Genomic DNA, 19,447 nt, shown 5'->3' on the forward strand with positions numbered 1-19,447 from the left:
CTCAGAGGTATGGTGGGGTCAGTTCCAGACCACCAAAATAAAGCAAATTACCACAATGGGACTTCGCTGGTGGTCCAGTGGTTAGGACTCCACGCTTCCACTGCCAGGGGCCCGGGTTCGATCCCTGGTCAGGGAACTATGATCCTGCAAACTGCATGGTGTGGCCCAAAATAAATAAATAAGCAAATAAAAAGAATGAAGTTTTAAAATAAAGCGAATACCGCAATAAAAGCAAGCCACATGAGTTTTTTGGTTTCCCACTGCATATAAAGGTTATCCTTACACTAAACTGTAGTCTGTCAAGTGTACAATAGCATTATGTCTTTAAAAAAAGTCAATGTACATACCTTAATTAATTAATTATACTTTTGGCGACATTGGGTCTTCGTTGCTGCACGCGGGCTTTCTCTAGTTGCGGCGAGCAGGGGCTACTTTTTGTTGCGGTTCTCAGGCCTCTCATTGTGGTGGCTTCTCTTGTTGTGGAGCACGGGCTCTAGAGCACAGGCTCGGTAGTTGTGGCGCACGGGCTTAGTTGCTCCCCGGCATGTGGGATCTTCCCGGACCAGGGCTTGAACCCGTGTCCCCTGCATTGGCAGGCGGCTTCTTAACCACTGCGCCACCAGGGAAGTCCGTACATACCTTAATTTAAAAATACTTCATTGCTTAGAAATGTTAACCACCATCCGAGCCTTCAGTGAGTTGTAATTTTTTTGCAGTAGTAACATTAGAGATCACTGATTTCAGATCACCATAGCAAACATAATAATAATGAAAAAGTTTGAAATACTGCGAGAATTACCAAAACGTAACACAAAGTGAACAAATGCTCTTGGAAAAATGGTGCTGATAGACTTGCTCCACGCAGGGTTGCCACAAACCTTCAGTTTGTAAAAAACGCATTATCTGTGTAGCACAATAAAGTGAGGTGCGCCTGTGTCGTACCGGGATTGAACCGCAGAAGCCCTTGCCCTGTGGGATGCTGGGTGGGGGCGTGAGGTAGCGAAACAGGCCCTGAAGCGGCAGTGGCAGCATCTTTCTGTCCGTGGCCCCCGGCGGGCTGGCTCACCGTTGTCTCCTCTCTGTTACCCTCAGACTTCGTCCCCGTCACCTACATGCTGCCTGCTGACTACAACCTGTTCGTGGAGGAGTTCAGGAAAAGCCCCTCTAGCACCTGGATCATGAAACCTTGTGGCAAAGCCCAGGGAAAGGGCATCTTTCTGATCAACAAGCTCTCGCAAATCAAAAAGTGGTCCCGGGACAGCAAAACGTCTTCGTAAGTGGGGGAGCCCGTTGCGTGTGCTTTGCCACGGGTGGGGGGGGCCCTCGCTTGCTTTTCCAGGTGTGCAGCATTTGTGCAGGTATACACGTGGCAGCAGGGCAAGGCTCTGTGGCCACTGTAGCGTCACCAGTCGTAGAATCTCACCTGGGGATGGTGGGTAAACTGGCGTAAGGTCACAGGAGCAGGGAGCCTCGCTGGCCGCTCTCTGTCCTGAAAGCTGGGGGGAGACCCGTCCAGTCCTGGTGCTTCTGAGGTGGCGAAGCACATGCTTAACACCTGGGTGCCTGGGCTTGAGCCCCTGTCTGACACTCACCACCTGAGTAAGTTTTGTTGTATAGACTCTTAGGTTCTTCATCCGGGTAAACTGGGGACACAAATAGCACCAGCCTCACGGGGTCGAGGTGGGGATGGACCCGAGCGCCAGGCAGTGTGTGCCGTCAGTGTAAGAGAAGACCTAAGTGACCATCAGGTCAGGTCTCCTCTCTGGATTGGGTGCCCCTCAGAACGGAGGACACCAGGAGATTTCATCTGAGGCTCACTCTTTGCCTCTTTGAGGTCCTTAACTGCCGGGAAGTGCCTGGAGGCCACCGTTGGTGCCATCCTTTCCGGGTGGGCCAGTGGCTCCCCTGAATTCCCAGGAGTGGCAGGGATGCCTCCTTGTGTCCCGCATTTAAGTCTGACTGCATGATGCCAGCACCCGGGGGTTCCTCTGTGGATACCCCCCACCCTCGTTTTCTCCCTGTGAACTGGCCTCTCACTTAATGAGAGGCAGCAAGCTTGTCACCAGCCGACTAAAGACCTCTGGTCTTTTTTTTTTTAATTTATTTTATTGAAGTACAGTTGATTTGCAATGCTGTTTTCATTTCTGCGGTACAGCAAAGTGATTCAGTTATACATATATAGATCCTTTTTCATATTCTTTTCCATTATGGTTTATCGCAGGATATTTGAGTATATCTCCCTGTGTTGTACAGGAGGACCTTGTTGTTTATCCATCCTATGTATAACAGTTTGCAACTGTTAACCCCAAACTCCCAATCCATCCCTCCCTGACCCCCTCTTTGGCAACCAGAAGTCTGTTCTCTATGAGACCTCTGGTCTTTGCATCTAACCTCGACTTTGACACGCCCAGGTTCCTGACTCAGTCTACCAAGGAAGCCTACGTGATCTCTCTGTACATTAACAACCCGTTACTAATCGGCGGCAGGAAGTTTGACCTGCGCTTGTATGTTCTGGTGTCTACGTACCGCCCACTGCGCTGCTACATGTAAGAGCCGGAGTTTTGTTTCCATTCTTTAGACTGAGCTTTGGGAATTCCCTGGTGGTCCAGTGGTTAGGACTTGGCTTCCACTGCGGGGGGCCCGGGTTCGATTCCTGGTTGGGGAGCTAAGATTCCCGCATAATGCGCGCTGTGGCAAAAAAAAAAAAAAAAAAAAGACCGTGCTTTGACACGATACTTCCTACTCCTCGGAGACGTTGCAAGGGTTTGTCGAACTCCGCGTACAAGTAGTGCCTGGCATGTGATCCATGTTGAGTAAGGCCGTAACTTTGACACGAATGTGAATCTTTAAAGCAAAAAGCAACTCTTTTACCCTTGCAAAGAAACTCAGAGAAAGAAGCCAGACACAGAAGGCCACATGTTGTACAATTCCATTTATATGACACATCCAGAAGAGGCAAAACTGTAGAAACAGAAAGTAGATTAGTGTTTGCCCAGCATCAGGGTTGGGAAGTGACTACTGATGGTCGCAGGGTTTCTTTCTGGGGTGATGCAGATGTAAAATTGATTGTGGTGATGGTTGCACGACTCTGAATATACCAAACACCGTTGAGTTGTACACTTCATGTGGATGAGTTATATGGCACGTAAATTATATCTTAATAAAGCTATTATGTAAAAAGAACCATAAAAAATAACAAAGCAGCTGTTTAAAAAGTTTAAAACAAAAAGCAGCTCTTCTAAGAGAAAAAAAAGTGTTATATTTTGTTTACGCTTGTCCTCAGAGTATTGAATTCATCTGAATTCCCACTTAGGTATAAACTTGGATTTTGCCGCTTTTGCACGGTAAAATACACCCCGAGCACCAGTGAGCTGGACAACATGTTTGTTCATCTCACCAACGTTGCCATTCAGAAACACGGGGTAAGTGTTTCTTTTCCCTTGAGCTTAAGGAAATGGACTGATTTTATGGGTTTCTTTGTTTTTCTATTTGCAGGAGGGGTTGGGTGGGTACCGGAGTTGAATTTAGGATGCCCTGGCACTGATGAGGATTTTGTGGGTTTCTTCATTTTTCTATTTGCAGGAGAGGGTGGGTGGGTATAAGAGTTGTATTTAAGATGCTCTGGCACTGATTGGGAGGGGGAACCCCAAATATCCAGTGTGCTTGTCCCACTGGGGGTGGGGCATTTGGAGAAAGTCCCACATTCAAGTAGTTCTGGGACCTTGGGCAACTTAATTGACTCTTGGAGCCTGGGTCTCTCGAGTCATAAAAGGAGATAATATTATTACCTTGTGGGGCTTGTGGGAGGATTATATGAGAGGACTTGTGCTTGGTCATTCAGTTAAAGACCAGGTACTGAGCACCTGTCTGGGGTGGTCCCATGATGAGGGCTACAATTATGGGCAAAAACTTCCTTCACCCCTACTCTCATGGAGCCTAGAGCCTGTGGGGGGAAGGCAGTCATCAAATAATCACACTGCATCTGAGATACACGTTCTGCAGGTAGAGATGCAGGCCTGGAGGAGCTTGGAATGAAGGGGCCTGTAGTCCAGGTGGTCGGAGACCGCCGCGCACAAGTGGCCTTGAGCAGAGAGCTGAAGTCTGAGCGGGGGTTCCCTGGGTAGAGGAGTGGGAAGAACATTCTAGCAGAGGGCACAGCACGTGCCAAGTCCCCGTGGCAGGAAGGAGCATCGCAGGAGCTGAAAGGAGTCGGGGCAGCTGGAGCCCCCGAGCGAGGCGGGTAGAGTGAGAGGACCCTGTAGAGGCCAGCGGAGGCCGGGACACAGGACGTGGTAGGTTCTGTGCAGGCTTTGGGGCTATAATCCAGTCCTGGCGAACAAGGCCTGAAGGTCTCATTTCTATAGGAAAGACTCTTCCATTTGGGTCTTGCTTGAATGGAAGCCTGAATACCCTAGTCTTTTCATCATTTGAATAGAAAGAGGGTAAATATTGATAGAAAACAAGCTTTTCTGAGTAACCTACTGAAGGGTTTGGTCAGACCAGCTTGGGCCCAATCCCGTGCCCATCATTTAACCTCTGGGTGACTTGGGCAAGTCACCCAGCCTCCCTCTCAAACAGGAGCCCTGGTTTTTACCTTCCTGGTCGTGGCAACTGGCTTCCCTGTGGGGCTGACCCCAGCTCACCTGCCCGTCGGGTTTTCCTGCGAGCAGACTGAGAGAGCGTTGTCGTTACAGCGTTCACAGTTAGGGGAGAAGGGGCGACTCGGCCAAGGCCTTACTCATAAGAATTTGGGAAAATGGTCTTTCAGGTGACACAGCACAGAACTTAACAGCCATCTGGGGACGCCACACCCTTCATAACCAAGTAGCACATTTCGTGAAGTCTGGGCGGGGGTGGGAAATGACAGTGACCGACCTCGAGTCCACTTGGTGTCCTGAGGTCAGTGCATGATGTGTTGGCCTGCTAAGCCGCCTCACCCTGGGGGGGCCAGACTGAAATTGGGAGGGTCCCATTTGATGAGCCTTCTCAGGACATCAAACACGAGGTCACTATTTCCATCACTAAGGAAAAGAAGCCATTTTAAAAAGACAGAAGGAGAGAGCTGAGGCTGTCTTCAGCCTGGCATCTCTTCGTGCACGGGAAGCAGCAGTGCTCTCCACATTCTTCCTGTTTCTAAATGCTTCGCTTTTTAATGTGAGAAACAGGTTACTCCGAGAAATGTCCGTTTCACCCTTGAATGAAAGCTTCACATGGCTCTAAGTTAGCATTGCGTAGAGAATAGATGTTATATCGAACACAGAAATGCTGTGGGCCAGTGGATCTGCTTGTCCACCGAGGGCCCCTGGGGGCAGAGCACCACCCGGCACTCTGGGGCAGGATGATGAGACACATCCCTGCCCTCAGGAAGCTCAGAGTCCAGCCAGAGGGGCAGATTGCAAAGGACAGAGTGTCAGGAAAGGTCAAGAGGCCTTGAGAGTGCGGGAGTGGGGTTTGGGGCCTGCCAGGAGGCTGGCTTAACCACGACTGCTGGCGGGTTTCCCAGGGTGCAGGGTGGGTCCTGAAATGTGCAGCGTTTGCAAGTTGATAGGAGAAAAATGTTCTGGGATAACTGAGAAAATAACTTTCCTACGGCCAAAAAGCGGCGCTTTTTGTATCATTACTTTGTATCTATCTATATATATATATATATTTGCGGTACGCGGGCCTCTCACTTTTGTGGCCTCTCACGCTGCGGAGCACAGGCTCCGGACGCGCAGGCTCAGCGGCCATGGCTCACGGGCCCAGCTGCTCCGCGGCATGTGGGGTCTTCCCGGACCGGGGCACGAACCCGTGTCCCCTGCATCGGCAGGCAGACTCTCAAGCACTACGCCACCAGGGAAGCCCTGTATCTATACTTTTTATATCTATGCACGTGTCAGACAGTGTCTTGCATAAAGTGTATACTTTATGCCTCTGGAACTTTTTTTAAGTAAACAAATTTTTCTTGATAGTAAAAAGAATCTGTATATAGGAAAAGAAAAGGTATTGCTGGACAGTTAGCCTAGTTTTTCCTATAATTTATTTTAGGGCTACAGTCCTTTTTTTAGGGATACAAACACCAAGTAATATATTTGAGAGCCTGTTTGAGGTGAACAAGCTTGGGCACCTCATCTTTTGAGGCATTTTAGTAAGAACTGACATGTAAAAGGAATTTGTCTCTGACCTTGAAAAGATGTTTTTGAAAATATGGATAATTCTTTGCTTTTATATGTAAACAGAGTGCTTGGAGTTTGTTCCTTATTAGGCTGATTTTGTTTTAGTTCACAGTTACCAACTTTATACTTAGAAAATGAAATCTCCGTCTCATAACTGTCTAATATACTTCAGTATTTTCTAGCTTTTTGCCTCCAAAGAGGCAGTGTGTGGAGAATTAATGTTCAGAGTCAGAGAAGTAGAAAGAGCACTGAACTGGCATCGGAAAACCTGGGCTAAGGTCCCAGCTCTGTCACAGCCAGGATGAAAGCTTGGGCAAGTAATGGGGCCTCTCTGAGCCCGAGTGTCTCAGACAGCTGGGACGCTGTGAGGAAGATTCACGTGTGGGTCTCTTAAACCATCGTGACCGGGGCATGGTGTGTCCCAGGTTGGCTTCTCCAGGAAACAGAGGTAGAGATGAGCGTGCAGGAGGTTTACTGGGGCACGATGTCAGGGGCAACACCAGGAGTTGAGGGGAGCCGGATCGGGCAGAGGGGGGTCAAGTGGGGACACAGCTGCAGCAGGGGCCCCAGCCAACCTCAGCACGCTCTGCAGCTGGGTGCCCCTGAAGAGTTGTCCCAGACGGAGACAGGGGCCAATACCCAGGCACCAACCCCTCACTGGCTGTGGGCTGCCCGAGGAGGGGTTGGACTAGGCAGGTCCTCTTAACCAAGGGCAGCTCCCTGAAAGAGTCTCTGCTGTAAGAAGGAACACCTTGATCTTGAAGGGGTGTCTGGGTGGCACTCCATCCACAGCAGGCACCGTAAGGGATAAAGCATTGATTATGAGAATACTGCAGAGTTGAGTGTAGTTGGCCCTCCATATCCCAGGACTCCACATCTGCGGGTTCAAGCAGCCGTGGGTTGAAAATATTCGAAAAGGGACTTCCCTGGCAGTCCAGTGGTTAAGACTCTGCGCTTCCTCCATAGGGGGCGTGGGTTCCATCCCTCGTTGGGGAACTAAGATCCTGCCAGCTGTGCGAAGCAACCAGCTTCAGAAAAAAAAAATTCCAGAAATTTCCAAAACAGCAAAACTTGAATTTGCTGCTCAATGGCAACTATTTTTGTAGTATTTATGTTGTGTTTACAATTTACATAGCATTTACATCACATTAGCTATTATAAGGAATCTAGAGATGATTTAAAGTACACAGGAGATGGGGAGGATGTGTGTAGGTTACAGGCAAATACAATGTCATTTTATATAAGGGACTTAGGCGTCCAAGGATTTTGGCATCCAAGGGGGGTCCTGGAACCACTCCCCTGTGGATACCGAGGGACAGCTGTATTTTAAAACATCACATGTGTAGGAGGCCCAGATCCCCAAGGGGCAGGGCCCATCCACTTTGTTCCCGGGTGCCCCCCCCCCGCCACACACACACCAAGGGGCACCAGAAATGCTCAAGGGTGAGAGCAAGCGCTGGGCTCCTCTGGGAGCATTGCCTGGGGCGCCACCCCCTTTTCTGTGGCCAGGAGGATTACAACCACATCCACGGGGGCAAGTGGACGGTGCACAACCTGCGGCTGTACCTGGAGAGCACCCGAGGCAAGGAGGTGGCCAGCAGGCTGTTCGACGAGATCCACTGGATCATTGTGCAGTCCCTGAAGGCCGTGGCGGTGAGTCCCAGGAGTGCTGGGGGCGGGGCGGGGAGCCCTGGGAGGAGAGAGCGGAGACCACGCAAGCCTAGCAAGAGTTTGGGATTTGGGGGTGCAGGTGGCTCTTTTGTTAAAAATAGCTGTTTTTATGGTCTCACCTCCTACACATCTGCCAGAGGCCAGGGTGGTCTCGGGAAGGGAGAGGGGCTGGCTCCTGGCTGGCGTTGCTGCAGCCATGACCCTGGAACCTCTACAGAAGGGCAGGGACCTCGTGAAGTCATCGTCGGCTCTTCTGTGCCCACTGAGTCGAGAATGAGTGTTTTGTCATAAGCTGATGCTTTGGAGATGGACTTTTCAGCAGCCTCCCTATTTTTAGGCTTCCTGCTTTGCTATTTCATAGACATTTAGGGCTGGAGAGAGCCTCTTTTTTTTCACTCAAGTCTCATATCTGTTGTCTGGTTTGAAGTTTTGGTGTTTTGTTTCACCGTTCTAAAGCAGGTGTGCATCTATTTTCAAAGGGAAAGCAGAGGATAAACCCTGGGGCACCAACATGCAGGCCGCTATTTCTGGTGCAGATGGCGGTGGGCAGACTGCAGTAGTGCCCACACACTGGGGTTGAGGGGCTGCGAAAAGAGCTGCGCTTGCTGGAGTCGGAAACGCGGGGAGATTGCTGTTCTGGAGAAAGTGTGATGTGGGTTTGGCAGCGAGGTGGACGTGTGTGAAAAGATTTATGTGAAACCTTCTCAGTGGAAGATTAAGGCCCTCTCTCCCCGCTTTTTCTTTTCCCCCTTTGGCCGCGCTGTGCGGCTTGGCGGGATCTTACTTCCCCGACCAGGGATTGAACCTGGGCCACGGCAGTTCCTAACCGCTGGACCGCTGGGGAATTTGCTCTCCCATTTTTAACTTTGAAAATGCCAACTTATACTAATTCCCCTGTACGTGAAAAGCTTTGTTGAAACAACTGCGTAAAGAAAACTATGGACAGGAAAGGTGACCCTTCAGTGGACACTTCAGCTTTGCTGTGCCTTGAATCGAGCTCCTTCTGTGTCAGCAAGCACTGATGAGCCCTGCCTGTGCCTTCAGTCTGCGTCTCGGGCCCACAGGGAGGACTCGGCGGGGAAAAGCGCAGGGTCTAGTTAGTCTAGTTAGCTGTTGGAGAGAGGCGTCTCAGGGGTCACGGTGCGGATGTGTGGGGAGCCCTGGGCTCAGATTTCAAGCCGAAGCCACCATGTGCCTCCTGGCAACGTGGCACAAGTGCCTGCCCTCCGTGGGCCTCGGGGGTGTCCTCTGTGAAATTGGGGTCGTGACCCTGATGTCTCGGGCTGGTTGTGTGAACACGCTCCACGGAGGCTAACTTACGGGCTGGGAAGGTAAATGGCGGCGGCTGTAACACAGGCGATGTGGGGGCCTCAGCGCCCGATTAAACCAGTGCCTCCGCTCCCGTCCTGGCCTGATTGGCAGAACTCTGAGAAAGAGTTGGCTGTTTAATCAAGAAAACCTGTGTCCTGGCCCCGGATACACAGCCTGTCTCGAGGCTGGATCTGCCAGGCGCCTCTGAGCATCTTCTCCTGGGCCTCAGCCTCCTGAGCTGAGAAGCTGTTGGATTTCTAAGGCTCTGAGGCTTTGGGGAGCAGGGATTTATTTTTTCAGTTTTTATTAATTTAGCAAATATTTGGTCACCTTGTTTTTAACCAGGTTGTTGCCTTCGGGGAATCGAGGGGAGGGGCAGGCAGGGAAACAGGAGGCTGCGGTAACTCGTGAGGAGGGCCTGGTGCAGGGTGTGGACCACGTGGGGGGCCCACGGAGAAGCCGAGAGGCAGAGCTTGGGAGCAGAATGCTCAGAGGGCCAGAGACAGCGGGGCTGGGGGATGACAGAGGGTGAGTGACTGTCCTCTGTTCCCTCTGTGCTGCAGACGCTTTTGGGGACAGTGGTGTGTGCGCTGGCCGGGTTAGAACACCAGGCTTTCAGTGGAAATGCAATAATTCCGCTAAATTTCCACGTGATGAAACAGCCCCCCAGCCTGGTTTTCCTCCAGTGAGTGGGGCTGCACTGGGCTCTCTCCCCCTTAGACGTTTCCTGTTCTAAATCCAGTGTTTTAGGGAGAGTCCAGGCATCCACTAACGTATGAATAGGCCTTACCATCCTCACAGTCGCGTCTGTGTGCTCCCCTCGCTGTGGGGTGCATGAGAGTCCCCGGGGAGCGTGTAGCACTGCTGCTGGCTGGGCCTCTCCTGGAGGGTTTAATCCAGGCAGCTTGGGCAGCCTGGAAGTCTGTGTTGTAAACAAGCCGCTGGTGGCTTTTTTATGCACTTGGAGAACAATTTTTGAAATGGAATTAAAAACTGAGAAGAAGGGACTTCCCTGGTGGCACAGTGGTTAAGAATCCGCCTGCCAATGCAGGGGACACGGGTTCGAGCCCTGGTCCGGGAAGATCCCACATGCCACGGAGCAACTAAGCCCGTGCACCACAACTACTGAGCCTACGTGCTGCAACTACTGAAGCCTATGCGCCTAGAGCCCACGCTCCGCAGCAAGAGAAGCCACTGCAGTGAGAAGCCCATGCACTGCAACGAAGACCCCAAAATAAATAAATTAATTAAAGAAAAAAAACCTAAGAAAAAAAACATTTTTTTTTTTTTTTGGCGGTACGCGGGCCTCTCCCGCTGCAGAGCACAGGCTCCGGACGCGCAGGCCCAGTGGCCATGGCCCACGGGCCCAGCCGCCCCGTGGCATGTGGGATCCCCCCGAACCGGGGCATGAACCCGCGCCCCCTGCACCGGCAGGCGGACCCCCAACCACTGCGCCACCAGGGAAGCCCAATCGAAAAATTTTAAGTAAATGGATTTGACTTTTGACTTTTGTCACAGAGAGCAGAGGTTTGTACGCTGCATCCCGAGGGGTCTGTGAAGGGACTGACAGCCTGGTGGGCTGTGTGTGTGTGTGTGTGTGTGTGTGTGTGTGTGTGTGTAAGACGCACAGGCCTGAACTTTGGGTGCCTGGGCTTGGAGCTGGACTTCTGTCCACTCTGAGGAAAGTCTTGTGCCAACGGAGACGTTCATTACTGGTTGTCAGGCCTCAGATGAATGAGACGTGGAGACGGTGATTGCTTCACGAACCCCCTTTCCATCCCTGACCTTGCGGGAGGAACACGGAGAGGAAGGGGGGAGGGGAGAGGGCGGAGATGGGAAGCCGCTGGTCACAGGAGTGAGCTGGCATCACCACCGTGAGTAGGGTCCTGCCGCTTTAACATCCCACAACTCCACGATGTGGGTCTCGGCTGGGCCCCCCAGTTCTGGCTCTGTAACCCGCCGGTCCTCTCCCTGCAGCCGGTGATGAACAACGACAAACACTGCTTTGAGTGCTACGGCTATGACATCATCATTGACGACAAGCTGAAGCCCTGGCTGATCGAGGTACCCACGCGCTGCATGCCCGCGTGCCTGGTCGCCCCGCACCCTCCCGGTGCTTCTGCCTCAGGCTCCGCGGCCCCAGCCAGATGTTTCCCAGGCCACGGTGGGCGCGGTAGGACGGGGCGGGCAGATGTCCAGGTATGACGGTTTGCTGATGGTTGGGGAATACACACTCCCGGTCTGTCACCTCTGGCGAGCCTAGCCCACAGAGCCCGAGCCATCCTCCCCCTTCCGAATGGGTGCTTCTGGGTGAGTCCAGGTCCTGGGGCCCAGCCCTGTCGGACACTGTTCCCATTCAGGAAAGGAGCTCACAGACCCGGAAGCCCTTGGGAGGCCGTAGCGTTCTGTCTGGAAATAAGGAACGCTATCCTCTTGGGAGGAAGGCGTAGTTTGGAAGTGGACTCATATGCCCGTTTCAAGGCGTAGACAGGATGTAGTGATGGCTGTTCTAGAAAGAGCAAAGTGCATACACCCTTTTCCTGATGACGGTGGCAGCGGGCGCTGGCACACCCGTCTGAGGCCCTGACACGGAGCCCACCTTGCCGGGTGGTCCTGCTTTGCTCTGCTGCCTGGAAGAGGGTCTCAGGCCTCAGGGGCGCAGGGCTGGATGGGCAGAAAGGGTGCAGGCTTCCACTCTGGTGACTCATCTCCCCGCTAGTGCCCCTGAGTGCCGTGTCCTCTCACCACACCCATGTGGACGGGACGGCTCAGGCCCTTTAGCTCAGTCCTGTTTCCAGCCGAAGCTGAGTCACAAGAGCAAGTGAGTGGTCCCCTGTAGGGGAGTCAGTGGGGGCCCTGCAGGGAGCTGCCAGGAGAACAGGTTACGGGAGGGCGAGCTGTGTGTGTGTGTGTGTGTGTGTGTGTGTGTGTGTAGATAAATGTGCGTATAGATAGACAGGTAGGTCAGTCCTTAGATATAACATAGTTATGCTTTTTTTCCCTCCATCTTAAACAGAGTAAATAACTTGAATGGAGCTCAAGCTTTCCTTGATGAACTAGGATCTTAATTGTGAACACTACTTCTAAAATACTAACAGGTCTTAACTGTAGCATATCTGTAAAAAGAATTACAGTATTATACGATCAACCACAGTGGTAATTTCAGGGGCAACCGAGGTCCACCCTGCCGGTGGCACAAAGACACAGTCTGACTGCTGGGCGGGGAAGCCTGAACAGCTTGCACGTTTGCTGTCTCTTCTCTCTCACGGCCTGAGAAAACAGCCCACCAAAGTCATTACAGCTGTGCCTAAAACAAGGGTAGATAGGTACTGACTGAGGGCCCGTGGGACTCTCGGCGGAGTAAGTGGCCACGTTTTAACACACGGATTTTGTGACTTGGCTGACCTCCTCAGAGGCCTGGACGGGCTCCTCACCTGGTCAGAATGTTGCTTTGTTGGTGAGCTAGTACTTACTCTCTCAGCAGAAGGGGTCCTTTTCCTTTTACTCGACCCACGATGCTGCTTGGTCAGGGTCATTGGGTCACTGATTCCAGCAAAGCTCTGGGCAGCATTTGGTGCTGGGGACAGAGCTCATCACACAGGTAGTCGCTGAAATGACGTTCGTGATGGACATTGACCTACGATTTTTGTTTGCGTGGTGACGGATTTGTAGCTTCTGTTCCTAATCCTGTCTTTAAATATCATTTGTATTTCCCCTAACAGCTAATGAAATAGATCATGAAATGCTCCCTGAAGGCGTTAGGTATGAACGGTGTGAATCACAACTGTGTCTGCGTCGTGCGGCCTCGCTCCAGGCGAGTAAGTGGTCTAGCCAAAGGATGTGTTCTCTTTCCTCTCGTAGGTGAACGCGTCCCCATCCCTCACCTCCAGCACTGCCAACGACCGAATCCTCAAGTATAACCTGATTAATGACACCCTCAACATCGCTGTCCCTAACGGCGAAATTCCAGACTGTAAATGGAACAAGTCACCCCCAAAGGAAGTCCTCGGCAATTATGAAGTTCTGTAAGTTTGTGTGTCTGTGCAGCTGGCCCCGTGTGTTTCAGATTGGGGGGTACCAGGGCCCACCTGGGATTTTCTAGGTATACGTGGACTCACCTTATCGGGTAGAGTACTTTGTTTTTCGGTGTTATGAGATAGATCTCGTAGCAGACAAGCGTTTGCGTGCTGAACCAGGCCTCGGTCTAGTCTTGTGCCTGAGAAACATTAACGAAGCATTTGCCACGTTTGCTGCTGGGGCAGCAGGAGCTGGTCACGTGCCGTGGAGCGGGGGCTGGCCACGCCCTGGCCCACCCCGAGAGCTGTGTGACACTGAGGAACTAATCGATCTCTTTGAGTCTCCGTGTATACATCTTTTTAAATGAGGATAATACGATCTGTCTTACGGTGGTGAGAGGAAAAGAAATGTAGCATTTGAGGGCTTGACACACGTGTTGTCACATTTCATTTCTCCAGCAACTTTGTGAGGTGAGGGTTGTCAATGGCTCCATCTTACACGTGTGGAAACAAAGGCTCAGAGGGGTTACGTGGCACGTTGGTGGTGACATAAAGCGGGGGAAAGTGAGAACCCATCAGGAGGGCAGTGGTCGAGCAAGTCCAATTCGTTCTCACCATACAAGAGTGAGTGGACGTTAAAAGGACTGACCTGGGGCTGTGCCGGGGGCCCGGGAGGAAAGCGAGCTGCAGGAAAGGGAGCCTGATGTGATCCATGTGAAACGGGCAGTGGTCCCGGTGCCCCCTCCCTCGGTGTGATGGGCATTTCCATGTGTGGTGGCTGCTCTGAGAGTGGACGGGCCAGGAGGCATGGAGGGACACGCATTAGGGTGTCAGCGTGGACACCACTGCTGCAGGGGTGTGGGCCGGGGAAGGGGAGCCAGGAAGAGAGGGGAATAGCACCCAACCCGTAGGACTGGATATGTTAGGATCACGTTACGTGATCCTGTAAAAGTAAACATGTGCGTTTAACTTAACATTTTTAAAAAATGAAGAAGTGGTGAGTGAACTTTACACAGCGCACAGATCCCAGGCTCTTGGCTGGTAGCGCTGCTGCCATGTGGACGTAACTGTGCAGCCTGGGGAGGGTGGTCGGGAACCGAAAGGGCGACCAGTTGGCCGGTCGGTTGTGTCCTCCAGTGCGTCTGCTGTGCAGGTGGGGTGGAGAGTAGGCAGAGGGTGGAAGTGCCCGCGGTGCTCGCCAGGTGCGGGAGAAGGGCAAGGAAGCGTGAGGGTGTGAGCAGGTGAGGACAGTGTGGGGGTGGGGAGGGGTCATGGGGTCAGGGCTGTAGGACAGTGAGCTGGGAAGAGGAGGGGCAGAGGTCAGAGTGAGGCTGGCGCCCGAGGTTTTGCAGGGGCTGCGGTCACCAAACATGGCAAGGTCGGGTGCCCTGGGAACGGGGCTGAGCTGGGGTGGAGGACAAGGTCATCGGAGAGGGCAGTAGGTCAGGGAGTCGGGGTCCCGTCTGTTTGGTGGCTGCAGTCACCAGCAACAGTGAGCCGAGAGCCTGAATCTTAAGGAATTAGGGGCAGTGACACGGAGGATTAGAGGTGACCAAGGCCGGGTGAGGGTGGTGAATTCTGCTGACCTGGGAAGGAGGTTTGCGGTGGGAGGGTCTCCTCCAGAGTGGGAGGGAAAACAGGCCCACTCCAGGGGCTGCAGGGGAAGCCAGGTTGCCGAGCAGGAAGGTGAGGGGGACCTTCCAGGATAAGGTGGGGGATGGGGGGGGTGCTGTGTCCATTGCTGACGATGGACAGAGCTCTCAGTGCACAGAGGGAGGGAGAGTTTGCCGGTGGGGCCAGGATGGGGCCTGTCCAGAGCCTCGGGGGTTAGCATTGTGGGTGGTGCAGGGTGACACGCGGGTGACGGACGTCAGACTGTGATGGAGGGCCTTGTGGGCCCAGTCCTGAGACAGATGGGGGGCTGTGTGGGGAAGGAGTCTGGCCAGGGTCTGGTGGGTCCGCCTTGGTCCAGCTGAGGGTGGCGGGGAGGCGGGCTGCGAGGGCCCTGTGGGACCCTCTGCGCCCATCAACCCATTGCCTCCTTGAGGGAGTGGGCAGACGCTCCATCTCCAGTTGAAGACGCAGTGGTCCGAAGCCTCAGTGCTTTTACTTGGAGAGACAAAAAGGTGGGCCGCCCTCAATCCGTTCAGCCACCCTCTCCCCAGATGAGGTGATAAGGAAAGCTCCAGCGCGGGGCCGACAGTTCTGAATCCTTCCATTCGGGACCTGCTCCCGGTGCTTCAGACGACGTGGGGCCGCGTGGGGTGGGCCCTGACGTCACACGCACCGCCCTGTCCTCCTGCCGTGCCAGCCTCTCTGCATTCCGCTGCGTGCTCCCAAGTGCCCTTCAGAGCATCCCGGCCAGGGTGCCGGCGCCCCTGGTGTGGCACCCAGAAACAGGCGCTCTTGCTGCTGCCCCAGCTCGCCGTCCTGGCCTTGGGGCCACAGAGCCTGGCATTTTGCATCTGCTCCCTCCGGGGCCCAGTTCGGAAGGTGCCCGTTCTACTTTTATGGCCTTTCAAAAAAGAAATGCTCTGAGCCCTGACAGTGAGTGGATTCTGCCTGTCGAAAGGCCAGGAGAGCAGCCCACCAGCACAGAAGGGGCCTGAGAAGAGCCATCCGGTCTCTGACTCTCCTCCACGCCCGCTCTGTCCGTGGGCACACCATCCCTGGGAGCAGCCCGTCCCGGATGCCAGCTGCTTGCCAGACGCTCATTGCAGTTCGTTTTGTTGGCAAGCTGCAGACTGGGAGCCCACCTGTGGGTCTCCCCCGTGTTCATTCAGCAGATTCTTATTGCACCCCCCCCACGAGTGAGATGCTGGGGAGGACCGTGAAGCAGACGGGGGTGGGGGTGGGGAGGGGTCGCTCCAGCCCTTTGGTCGGTACTGCAGACGCGCGCAGGCAATAGAGTGATGACGTATGAATGGGAGTGCCCGGGGGAGGGGAGGGGCCAGGGTGGCTTCCGGGAGAGCCCCCCACAGGCAGAACCGCCAGTGTCCCCGGGGAGTCCTCTGTCCAGCTTCGTCTCTCTGTAGGGAGACGGGGAGGAGAGGGGGGCCCACGTGTTGTGGTCTGACATCTACGTCTGGCAGAGGGAAACCCCGTTGTGCCTGCCGCATAGACGACACTCGGCGACTGGCCTTCCTCTTCCCCCGCCTCCCCTTTCAGCCCCGTTTGCCACCAGAAGCCCAATGCAGAAATGTGTTCTTCAACCTCAGAGCCTCTAACCCACACTCAACCCACGGATTCTGACCCTGGGAATGAGCTTATAACGGAAGCACACCCTCTCCCAGAAGTCAGCAAGACGTAGCTAACGCAGCATAACCGAACATCTTAGTACCGTCTGCGTGTGATGTGAACGTCTTCACACGTGTCACAGAGGCTCCTCGGTCAGGGTGTGGTCAGCAGTGATACCTACGCACACACTTCAACAGTGGCAGGAACTTCACGCTCTGAGCTACAGGGTGAAAAGTTCCGAATTAGGAATCCGGACTCCTGGGTTTTATTTAATCCTGCCTCTGCCGCGTACCAGCTGTGTGACTTTAGCACACTGAGTCAACCCCTCTGAGCCCCACGTTCCTCAAACAGGAGGTGGGAATCATAACGCCTCCTGGTCTGAGTCAGGAGGGTGATGTGAAGCCACGGCGGGGGTGGGTAGGAGACCCTGTTTGCTGGAGCCTGCGTGGTGCCGGGGCCCACAACAGGTCCTGCGGGTTTCACCACCCTCATGGGACCCCCAAAAGAGGGGCCCCACCCCGGCAAGAAAGGATCACCCAGATGCCAAAACGGTCAGGGGCGCTGAGGTTCTAGGCCAGTTCTTTCTGATGCAAGAGCCCAGGCTGTACTCTCTGTCCAGGCCGTGCTTTAGCGCCGCGCCAGCCTGATGCAGGAACGTTGGTGGGGGGAGGGGTGGGGGGGGTCACAGCTGGTGGAGGCGGCACTGGCCTTGCCTGTGAGCCAGCTGCAGGGCCTCCTCCTGGGCGGGCCACTCACACCCTGTGCCCCGTCTGAAATGGGGTTAGTCATCCCCGCCCCACAGATGCTCAGCGAGGTGCTGTGTGGAAAGTATTTCCAGACGTCACTTCTCTCCCTCACTACCCTGAGGGCTCATTTCTTTCCTTGGGGTCATTGCCAAGTTCAGTCTGGTGGCCTGTATAAAATGTCAGCTGCAGGGGTGGGGACCGCCCACAGTAACAGTTTGAGGCAGTTGTACTTGTGTTCCATGGCCTGGGGCAGTGGTTGGTGGGCTGGAGGCGTGTGGGACGGGGCCAGGCTGCTTCTCCGGGTGACAGGCCTTGGCCGCACCGCAGCCATGGCGACACTGCCGCTGAGCCCTGGAGATGCTTCTCTGTTTCTAGGTACGACGAGGAGCTGGCACAGGGCGACGGGGCTGACCGAGAGCTGAGGAGTCGGCCGGGCCAGTCGCTGGGACCCAGAGGGGGCCGATCGAGAGACTCCGGGAGGACCGTCCTCACAACCTGGAAGTGACCACCAGCGAGAGCAAAACTCCAGCCTGCACCCACCCTTGCTGAAGACCTATTTTGGAAACTTCCTTTTTCTAGAGCTTTTTTTCCTTTCCTAAACCCTGTAAATAAATAAAGGCATTTCTTTGGAAGGTTAAGGAGCCTATTATTGGGGAAAAGTCCCTGTTTCTCCTTTACGCTCACACGACACTCTGATAACAGATGTATGGAGATTTTTCCCACACCAAGCAGTTCTGCCACAGCGCTGGGTATCCTACCGTTTAACTCAGTTCTGACGCTGTCTGCCTGGAGTTGGAGTCAGATCCCACAGGTAAGGCCTCAGTCTCACAAGACTGCCCCCACCGTCTCAACTTCAGACGCCGACCGCAAGCCCACGTTGTTAACTGTGCTTCTGACCAACTGGCTGTAAGTTGGAGGTTCCCACAACCCTATCCTTGGGTTCAATTAATTTGCTAGTGGGGCTCTCGGAATTCAGGAAGACAGTTTGCTTACTAGGTTACTGGTTTACATAAAGGGTGCAACTCGGGAAAAGCCAGATGGGAGAGATGCACAGGGCGAGGTGTGTCTGAAGGGGCACGGAGCTTCCATGTCCTCTCCGGGGACACCACCCTGGACGCTCTTCAGATTCCATAGTCCGGGGATATTTATGGAGGCCTCGTTACACAGACATGATTGATTAAATCATTGGCCATTGGCGACTGACTCAACCTCCGGCCTCGCTCCCTTCCTGGAGGCTGCAGTGTGGGGCTGAAAGTTCCACCCCTCCAATCACGTGGTTGGTTCCCCAGGCAGCCAGCTCACATCCGAGGCCACCCAGGAGCCCCAGCCCCCAGTCAGTAGCGCAAACTCTGGCTTGCTTGAAAGGGACTTGTTAGGAACAACAAAAGATACCCATTTCACCTTTATGCTCTGTAGCAATTTCAGGAACTGGGAACAAAACTAAATATAACAAAGATGTCCCTGTAGCTCTTAGAAAGGAAATTACAAGGGTTTTAGGAGCTGTGTGCCAGGAAAGGGGATGGAGACCAAATATATATTTCTTGTAAATCACAATATCACAGTCTATTTCATAAGGGCTGTAAGAACTGATTCACAAATGTATGAAACGAGCTCTTTCCACAGAAAGTAACAGCTTCAGCCTGTGATTTAGTTTATTATAGCACTAAATTAAAAACAAACCCCAAACCTGAATATCTTACAAAATCATGCCGCCGTGAGAAAACAAAACATTTAATCTGACGGCTGCTTTCATTCCTTTTAGCTTGACTGCGATTTGGAGGAAAACAGGCGACTAGAAATATTCCTCAGCATTTATCGTTACAAAGTCCTTTGTCTTGATGCTCTCAGACAACTCACCTGGGTTTTGTAGGTGAGTCTGTCTGTCCGATGAGCCCAGGCAATTCCCAGCATGTGGCTCATATGACATCAGCATCTGGGTTTGCCACAGACGCAGAGGTAAGCGCTGTTCGTAGCCGTTGGCGGCGGGATAAGCTCTTGATGTGATGTGTTTACCCACAAGCCACCCTGGTCACCACTGACCTACAGAAAAATATGGGGAGGCAGCCCGTGTCCCTCTGTAGAGCGACTGATGCGGCCGAATAACCCATGGGGATATTCCTCTTAGTAAGAACCTTTTACTGTCACATGTGACAGTTTTCATTGATGCTTCATTCACTGTCCTGAGTTTCTTTTTCAACTCCCCACCTCTTTTTGGTTACAACGTTAGGAATAGGATTTTGTTGTTAACATAATTACGCCAAGGACATAGAAGATAGAGGTCTTCCCCGTACCCATGTGCGAACACCTGTCG

General features: G+C 53.3%; 1 protein-coding gene across 1 annotated transcript in view; it reads left to right on the plus strand.

Moving 5' to 3' along the window:
• The window catches only part of TTLL1 (TTL family tubulin polyglutamylase complex subunit L1), a 36,590-nt gene extending 18,816 nt beyond the window's left edge, over positions 1-17,774 (plus strand). The window contains exons 4-10 of the mRNA XM_065887477.1: positions 1,093-1,273; positions 2,412-2,546; positions 3,314-3,422; positions 7,665-7,808; positions 11,115-11,201; positions 12,999-13,162; positions 17,512-17,774. Coding sequence (XP_065743549.1) covers positions 1,093-1,273; positions 2,412-2,546; positions 3,314-3,422; positions 7,665-7,808; positions 11,115-11,201; positions 12,999-13,162; positions 17,512-17,641 — 950 coding nt within the window. The 3' untranslated portion in view covers positions 17,642-17,774. The remainder of the gene's footprint in view (positions 1-1,092; positions 1,274-2,411; positions 2,547-3,313; positions 3,423-7,664; positions 7,809-11,114; positions 11,202-12,998; positions 13,163-17,511) is intronic.
• Positions 17,775-19,447: the final 1,673 nt, after the last annotated feature.

Source organism: Phocoena phocoena, chromosome 11 (assembly GCF_963924675.1).
Source record: "Phocoena phocoena chromosome 11, mPhoPho1.1, whole genome shotgun sequence".
Taxonomy (NCBI): Eukaryota; Metazoa; Chordata; class Mammalia; order Artiodactyla; family Phocoenidae; genus Phocoena; species Phocoena phocoena.